Source organism: Hevea brasiliensis, chromosome 6 (assembly GCF_030052815.1).
Source record: "Hevea brasiliensis isolate MT/VB/25A 57/8 chromosome 6, ASM3005281v1, whole genome shotgun sequence".
Classification (NCBI taxonomy): Eukaryota; Viridiplantae; Streptophyta; class Magnoliopsida; order Malpighiales; family Euphorbiaceae; genus Hevea; species Hevea brasiliensis.
In genome coordinates, this window is record NC_079498.1 from 106,763,833 (window position 1) to 106,772,827 (window position 8,995).

General features: G+C 35.9%; 1 protein-coding gene across 4 annotated transcripts; it reads right to left on the reverse strand.

The window, feature by feature from the left end:
• Positions 1-353: 353 nt before the first annotated feature.
• LOC110666850 (growth-regulating factor 5) lies at positions 354-2,545 on the reverse strand. Of its 4 annotated transcripts, none has more exons than XM_058149119.1 (5): positions 2,427-2,545; positions 1,801-2,347; positions 1,209-1,689; positions 775-1,127; positions 354-654 (listed from the first exon to the last, which is right to left on the reverse strand). In XM_058149119.1, exons 2-5 carry the CDS (start codon positions 1,985-1,987, stop codon positions 647-649), a joined length of 1,029 nt encoding a protein of 342 aa, XP_058005102.1. In that variant the 5' UTR covers positions 1,988-2,347; positions 2,427-2,545; the 3' UTR covers positions 354-646. The 4 variants fall into 4 exon arrangements, with proteins under 4 accessions (XP_058005102.1, XP_058005104.1, XP_058005103.1 ...); XM_058149121.1 differs by having other exon boundaries at positions 1,801-1,958; positions 2,052-2,473; XM_058149120.1 differs by having other exon boundaries at positions 1,801-1,964; positions 2,052-2,473.
• Between the last annotated feature and the right edge of the window lie 6,450 nt (positions 2,546-8,995).

Below are 8,995 nucleotides of genomic sequence, written 5' to 3' on the forward strand. Positions count from 1 at the left end.
CAAGTGACCCTCATCACAAATCTACCTGATCTCCAATATTCCAGTGCCAGAATATGTGAAAAGTCCTACTATTTATATGTAGTGAAAGCTGTCATAGAGCAGTGGTAAAAAAAGGCATTTGGAGTGCTTTTTCCAATATTATTACTGACATTAATAATAAATATTATTATTATCATTCCTAATAAATCCCATGACAACATATTAAGTTCTTCATATTGTCTGTCCTGGTCTCAGATTTCCCAGCTTAATTAAACTTGGCAGGATGGATGACGGTGGTAAAAGATCCAATTCATTGCACATATTGGTTGGTTGTTGGGTCCCCATATGCATGGACTTGAAAGGATAACTAGATGTCATCAAAACAAAACAACTTACTAGCTTCTGCATTATCACGGAGCCAAAAGCATGTCAAATAAGCAGAGTCTACAAATCACGAACATGTTTCCTTCAAGGGAAGAGATAAATTTAATGTTCTAGAAGGCAAAAGACAGGAACCCTCCTGTATCCCTAGTTCCTACAATATTATTAATCCCACAAAAAAAATGGGGGTACCCTAGCCACAATTTCAACTTCTAAAGCAACGCATATTGACCCACCACCATGTAGTACTCTTTTGGCCTCAATATGCAGATCCATTATTGAGATTTCAACTATCTGCAAAGTAAAAAAAGTATATTTGTTAAAGAAGTAAACAAAGACTAGTACAAGAAAAATGGATGCAAATCAAGAAAAATAAATAAATAGATGTTGAAATCAAACTAATTAATTAATTACCTGCTGTGTGCAGTCTTGAACTGGGTGCAAGATCCAGCCAAGAGTCTGCGCTCTTTGGTGGCCACTCACCAAAAAAATGGTGCAATGGTTTCTGGGTTTCGCCTTCTTTCTCTAACTTGATTGGCCGTGTGGCTGATGACTTAAAATCAGTACCCAAAACGAAGCAATGCTGCTGCTGATCTTCCTGTTGCTGTTTTGACGTATCAGCTAAGCTATCAAACTGTAAATGGGAATAGCCTTTATAGGAACTCATTGCCAATTGCTGATATGAATCTTGTAAGCTTCTTGCACTACCGGAAGCTTCTGGGAAGAAAGCTCTCTCATCTACACCCTCCCTCATTCCATGAAAATACCTTAAAAAATCCCAAACCATCAAAATAAAGAAACAAATGCAAATGTATCTATGTATCAAGATGTTTTAGTTTTATTCAGACCTGTAATCATTTTCAGCATGAGAAGAAGAGCCAGAGTCCAAAAACAGGTTGTGGGTAGTACTATTTTGAGGGGAAAAACCAGAACCAGGAGGTCCAGAAGATGAAGAATGAGGATAAAGGAAGGGATTAAGGATGCTGCTGTGGCTAGGATTTTGATAGACGTGGAATTCAGGTTCCGTAGGCGAAGAAAGAGGAGACAAGGAGTAAGAGGAAGCAAACGGTGAAGTGGTGGAGAGGTTTCTGTTGATTGATGGTGAAGGGTTTATTACAGTAGTAGTAGCAGTAGTCGATGTGGTAGTTGAAGCAAGTTCCACAGGCTTTCTTGAACGATTTCTGCCTCTGTGCATGTGTCTTTCACAGTACTTGGAGTCCGGGAATGCCTCTTTTGAGCATCTCCATTTCTTCCCATCTGTTCTTCTGCACCTCCCTGGCTCTGGGTCTGCTTTTCTGCCAAAACCCACCTGAAAACAACCCCACCCTACTGCAAAACCCCCCCCAGTCTCAACTTTCTTATTTTCTGACCCCAGAATTTAATAAATACATGTTTCAATAAGCAATAAAGGAAAGTAAATGATACATATGGAAAGCTTACTAGGTTGGTGAGGAAAGAGTCTTGAAGCCAAAGAAGACTCCAAGCTTCTTTTGACAGAATAGATGAGTTCAGGTGGGATAGGAACACCTGAGACCATGTATTTGTAGATGAGAGCCTGGTGCTCAAGCTCTTGCCACTGAGTTGGAGTGAAAGGAGACCTATTTCTTGTATTTGTTGCATTCATCATCAATGAAGGAGACCAAAGAGAAAATAAAATTACAAAAAAGTTCAAAAAGACCAAGAAGGAAGACCTAGTTCTCGTAGAGAGGTTTCAGAGACAGAGAGAAAGAGGGTTGTTGTTGTTCTTGATCTTGTTGTGGGGCTTGAGTTTTGAAGAGTATTTTTGCGGCAGAAGGATCCATCGCTTGCTTGCGGAATCGTCTTCTGTGCAGGGATAAAAACTAAACGGCTCCAGGATAAAACTGCTGCCACCTCCTTCCTTTTCATCTCTCTCTCTCTCTCTCTCTCTGGAGAGTAGTACTGAGTGACTCTGGTCTTATAATGACTGCACCTCTGTAGCTTCTGCTGCTGCTCTTGTCGCTGACATCTTTGCAAATATCCATAAACAACTGTTAAAATAAAGAAAAATTGACTACAAAAAACATTAGGGCAAGTCTTGTTTGTACCTTTGGCTCCAAATTATGAACTTGGAAATGAGTGCCATGTCATTTTGTGAAGCTGCAATGCAAATATATAATGAAAGTGGAAGTGGCAATCTTTTCTACCTCTTCTTGAGTATATATTTTCTTGTTTATAAGATTATTAATCATATTTTCAATTATGTTTGCTAATAATTTTTTTTGTCAAAATTTTATTGAATATCACATAATCTTCTATTTCAATACTAAATAATAAAAGGCATTTGCTGCAAAAAAAGTACATTTTGCGTTTTATAGTTTAGATATTATTATTTATACTATTCTCTTTAGTTTTATAATGGTGCAAGGAACGATTATTAAATGGCTTTAAAAAATGTGCCTTAAATTTGCATCATTTGGATTCGAGATACTGACAAGTTTGATCAAGTGAGGCCAGGAAACCAGTACTAAAATATGAAGAGTGCTACTATTGATGGGCCACAAGTTCTCAAATCTTGCACTAGATTAGATCACATGGTCGAAATTGGTTTGGTTTCTATAATAAATTTTAATTCGGTGCTCCAATTAATAAATTCTAGAAAATCAAGAACCAAATTATTATCACCTTTCTTCTTTCAAAAAATCAGGAAAAAAGAAAGGGCGGAAGGAAGGAAGGAAGGAAGGAAGAATTTGGACAGCAAGTTGAGAAGTATAGTGATGAGGGGATGGCATAATAGTGCAACGGGAAAACTATTGGTTAAAGGAAGGACTGGACTTGTCTGGTAGCAATTAAAAGCCCTTTTTCCTCCTTTGTTGAAAATTGGCAGCAAGAGAGTGTCAGAGGAAGTGCACTCTGAGGAGGAGGTGAGGGCGGTTCACTCTTTTTCTCTGCCCCAGATATTGAACTTACACATGCCCTGCTGCCCTCTTCCTTTATTGTGCCTCAACTAAACTCAGCTTTTCATTTATTAACCCAAAACTTTGCTCAATTCCATTTTCTTGAAAAACATCTCTTTCCATATCAGTCATACTCCATCCTTCACTGCCAACCATTTGTTGCCAGACCCCTTTGCAGTTTCACTGATATAGATAAGTCTCGACTCTTTTTACAAGTACTTACCCTGGGATGTTTTGACTGGGAGCTTGCAGGATCCAGGCTCTTCCTGCCTCACTTTTTCATGTTACATGCCTGAATAAACTCATCCACCATCAAACCCTTCGTTGTTACTATTCCTACTATTATCAGACAAACTCCTTTTTTTTTCACTTCCATTTTCATTTTTATTTAATGCTTTTGTATGTCTTCTGGAAAATTTTCAGATCCACACCACCAAATCTTTATTGTATTCGACACAATCCTTCTGTTATCCATTATCAGGAGAAATTTTAAGATTTATTTCATCTCTGTTTGAAATTTGCCATTTTAAAACAGTAATGAATAAATTTATTATTTATTAATAATCGTTCTTAAATTATAAATAATATGAAAATATATTATCAAATCAATTTTAAAACAGTAATGAATAAATTGTTAATATCATTTTTTGGAATTGAGGACTCGTTACTGGACTGCAAGATCATTCGATTTTAAAAGCTATCTACTGATAAGGGTTGTAGAATCTTATGCAGTAAACAGGAGATTGGACTGCAGAGCGGTTCACTCTTTTTCTCTGTCCCATGCTGGGCAATGGGTCTGAATCTGATTCTGATAGAACTATCAAATATCAAGACTCCGCTCAGTTGCTCTGAAAGTGTGGCATAGGACAAAAACCCGAGGGAGAGCGTGCAGACTTCCTCACTATGCTGCCAGTGAAGTGGTTAGAGTTTCTGGGTGGGTTTTGGCAGATGCAGACGATGGATTGTTAATTATCGGTGGACATTGTTGGTATCACATGTGCAAACCATGGCCATCGTACGTTCCACCTTTATGTGAATGATTCCTTGCCTCATTTTGAAAGACGGCACCGCTTTGATTATATCTAAACGTAGCAATCGACATGTCGTTCATTTTCTGAAAGGCGAAGAGAAAAAAGATAAATGATAGCTATTTCTATCCCATTCTAAGACGACTTGTCGTCTATCCTTTAAGAGACGTGGGCCGTTTTCTCTAGTGACCTGTCCCTTAGGCTTAAGACGCAAGTGTGTCATTTCCCAAACAGAACCTGTGAACTTCACGACTAAAAGCGTCCTGCCGTTTCATAATAATGTAGTTGTCTTAAGAAACAAGCCGTCTTGGCTCTTTATGTTTACTGCTAAGCTTATAAAGAAACCAAGAAAGGTATTTGATTTGACTTTGTGTTTTCCATATGTTGCTTTGGCTTGAATTGGCCTTTGTCTCCATAGTTCGTGGAAAAATGGATCTGTTGCACAAGCTCTATTGCTTTGGACATTAGCTTTTGGGATTAAAATTAATAATTGAACTTAGAAAGCTTCTCCTTTTCCATATATTGTAGCAAATTTGCCCCTCTTTGTTTTTGTGGAATTTTTTGTGCTTAGGATAATGGACCTGAGGCCCATTTTTGCATGAATGCAGCTGTTACTTGGGAATAAATTCTCTCAAAGGCAAAAGGCTATGGATGTTTAAACATTGAGCCATGAATCCCCTGTTGTGCATCGCGTAGGGATATAAATTATAAAAAAATAAAATATAAACACACATAATATCAATATTTATGTAATTTACTCTCTCAATATAGGCCTACATCCATTGGCATGCTATCTTCCATTATCAACAATAATAAATTATCATTACAAACTCAAAGTTATACTACTTATAAATCCAATCACATCCAAGAGAATCTATACTACATAATTGTTTATATTAAATATATTAGTTAGTCCCTTTCAGTCTCTTCTAGACATAACTAATATATTTACTACTACAATACTACAATATAAATGGTGCCTTTAACTATATTGGTAAGAGCCATCTCACTAATGAACAAGAATTCATTCATCTTGAATTCTATGTCCTTACTCCACCTTAGGCCGAAGCCGCTCTCTACTGCAATGGGCAAGTACCTCTCATCAATTGGCAAAGTCAAATCTTCAGCAATTAACAAAATCCCTCTCTATAATGAGTAACAGTTTCACTCCATAAGTTGAAAGCGAAATAACTTTTTTCACCATTCTCCTATTTATAGTATTAATTCCCTCAATCCTAATCTGATTAGGAGTCCCACTCAATTTAGGACTAACACTAAAATAAGAGTTTTACCCTATATAGGAAATATTTTTTTATCCTATTGAGGAATATTTCTCCCACTAAAATTAAGAAAAATGACTCTCTCTAAATTCCATTAAGATTTTGAGTCATAATTCTAAAAATTTCCACATTGACTCAAAATTCATCAACTATTATATACTTCAAATTCTTGAGTGCCTTCAATCATCTCATTTCCATGCTTGATTTTGAACCCTTCAAATCATCAATCTCTCCAATCTTCATCTTGGGTTTAACTTACTTCTTTCTTCAAAAGATTTTCATGCCATCAACCATATTGATTTCGCATGAAGAGCTCCAGTTTAATTTCATCTCTCCACCATCACGATTGTTACATGTGTGACTTTTTACATGTCGCAATAGCTCAACATTCAACTAAACTCACCAAGATCATCCTCATGCTCTAATACCAATTGTTGTACACCGCGAAAGCATGCAAACTATAAACAAATAAAGCAAACACACAAAATACCAATATTTACGTGGTTCATCCTCTTAACATAGAGCTGCATCCATAGGCATACTATCTTTCACTATCAACAATAATAAATCATCATTACAAGCTCAAAACTATGCTACCCATAAATTTAATTACACTCAAGAGAACCCACACTACACAACTGTTCGTAGTAAATACATTAATTAGTCCTCTTAGTCTTCTCTAGACATAACCCAATATATTTACTACTTAAACTGCTACACCACAAAGGGTGCCTTTAACTACATGAGCAAGAACCCTTTCATCAATGGATAAGAATCCCTTTCTCTTAATTTTCATGTCCTTTCTCCATCATAAACAGAAGCCTCTTTCCTTCCATGGGATTGCAATGAGCAGGAGCCCTTCATCAATGGGCAAAGCCATTTTCCATGGGAAAAACCACTATTTTTAATGGGCAAAACCAAATAATCTTTTTTCACCATTCTCATATTTATAGTATTAATTTTCTCAATCATAATCTAATTAAAAGTTCCACTCAATTTAGGAATAACACCAAAATAAGAGTTATATTCTATATAGGAAAATGCCTCTCTCCAATTCCCACTATGATTTTGAATCATAATTCTAACAATCTCCACCTTGATCCAAAATTCATCAACCATTGCATACCTCAAATTCTTGGGTGTCATCAAATCATCAAATCTTCATACTTGCGTTTGAACCCTTTAAATCTCCATTATTCAATCTTATTCTTGGGTGTAACTTGCTTCTTTCTTTAAAAAATTTCCGCGTTATCAATCTTCTTGATTTTGCATCAAGAGCTCCACTTCAATTTTAACTCTCCATCATCACCATTATTGCATGTACGACTTTTACATGTTGCAGCAGCTTCACATTTAACCAAACTTACTAAGATCATCTGCATGCTTTGATACAAATTTATTGTGCATCGCGAAAGTATGTAAACTACAAAGAAATAAAATAGATATACAAAACACTAATATTTACGTGGTTCACACTCTCATCCATGGGCACGTTATCTTCCATTATCAACAATAATAAATTATCATTACAAGCTCAAAGCTATACTACCTATTAGCCCAATTACACCCAAAAAAACCCATACTATATAAATGCTTATAGCAAATATATTAGTTAGTCTCCCTCAGTCTCCTCTAGACATAATCCAATATATTTACTATTTTAACACTACATCACAGATGGTGCCTTTAACTATATGGGTAAGAGCCCTCTCACTAATGGACAATAATCTATTCCTCTTGAATTCTATGTCCTCACTCTACTTTATGTCGAAGCTTCTCTCCATTGCAATGGGCAAGTGCCCCTCATCAATGGGTAGAGCTAATCCTCAATATTAGCAAATCCCCTCTCTACAATGAGCGATAGCCTCACTCCATGAGCTGAAAGTCAAATAATATTTTCCACCATTCTCCTATTTATAATGTTAATTCCCTCAATTCTAATTTGATTAGGAGTCCCATTCAATTTATGAATAATACTAAAATAAGAGTTCTACCCTATATAAAAAATATTCTTCTATCCTATTGATGAATATTTCTCCCACTCAATTTAGAAAAAAGGTCTCTCTTCAAATCCCACTAGGATTTTGAGTCATAATTCTAACACCCCTTTTGAGCAACATGCACGTTCAGGTAATCATTTGTTGGTGATCTTGCATTTTGCATATGAATTGTTTGCCTCTCCAGCATCAGTAAGGACACTATATAGTCGACTATTGTTGAAGATAGGCTTCATCTTAGTTCATCAAAATAAAACATACTGTGAATCATAATAGAGATGATGTTAAGTTTGTGATGTTTAGGATAATGATCAGTGCACTAAGCAAGGTTTAATCAGCTATGATCTATGTAGCACTCAATTAAGAACATTTTCCTTTCTTGGAACAAGTTAGCATAGTGCACTAACTAGAAAAACATTAGAACTTTTGCTTTTAAAACTAGGAAAAATCTTTGAACACATAAGTTCCTATCTAAAAAGTATCTACCTATGATTCTTGATGATTTTTGTGCCCATATCTAACGTCCATGTCATCACTTTTTTAGTGATAGTTATCTAAAAAAATCGGTATTTCTTGTTTGCACTGTAATGGTACATGGGTGAAAGAAGTTAAAGCGTTGGCTAATTAGTTCATTTATGCCCTAATGCTTATATTATGCGACAGAAAGCTCAGGAGGAGGGGAATTCTTCTATGCCACACAAAGGTTAAATGGTTGCCATTTGAATGACAAAAAGGTTTTGATTGATAACCTTTAAGCTTTTAGCTATCAAATTATATTGTTAGAATCCTACTCTCTTTCTTCCCATGTGCTGCTATTGGACCACAAATTTTATGATTTCCCAATCATCCCTTCCCTGCCTTTCACCTATGTACTTTTCTCAAGTTCTGTACTTTGGTAATCATCAAATGGCATAATTAGCAACTCTGTAAAAATACATAATGTACAACTTAAATTGAGGAGTGTCTGCGTTTGATCAACAGTTTATGTGATGATAATATAAATTTGCTACCAAATCTTAATTAAAGAACACTGATATTGATTCTTCAATTTCCATGGTTATAAGATCTCTTAGTTTAGATGTCTTAGCAAAGCATTTAGTGTCTTGCTGTATGATTAATAATGCTTGTTATGTTTGATTAATTGAATGCTAAAAGAATAGCTTTCCAGTTATTAGCTGTATCATTAATGCAAAAGAGGCTTCTTATTTTTTAGCAAAATCGAGAGAGGGGGGGGGGGGGGAGGAGGTGGGCACTCACCATTTGCCAATATGCATAACAGCACTAAAATTTCAGGTTCTTTTTATGTGCCCTTGATGTCAAATTATGCCATACCTCATATAGCACTTTTTTGTAAACTTGACAGTACCTTCAAAGGATTACACCCAAAAACCAATAGTTTAACAACATCTAGGAAA

Coding starts and splice junctions, on each gene's coding strand:
- LOC110666850 (XM_058149119.1), bottom strand. CDS start 1,987: ATGATGAATGCAACAAATACAAGAAATAGGTCTCCTTTCACTCCAACT. Junction 1,690..1,800: donor ACTCTTTCCTCACCAACCTA/GTAAGCTTTCCA, acceptor GGGGTTTTGCAG/TAGGGTGGGGTTGTTTTCAG. Junction 1,128..1,208: donor CATGCTGAAAATGATTACAG/GTCTGAATAAAA, acceptor GGATTTTTTAAG/GTATTTTCATGGAATGAGGG.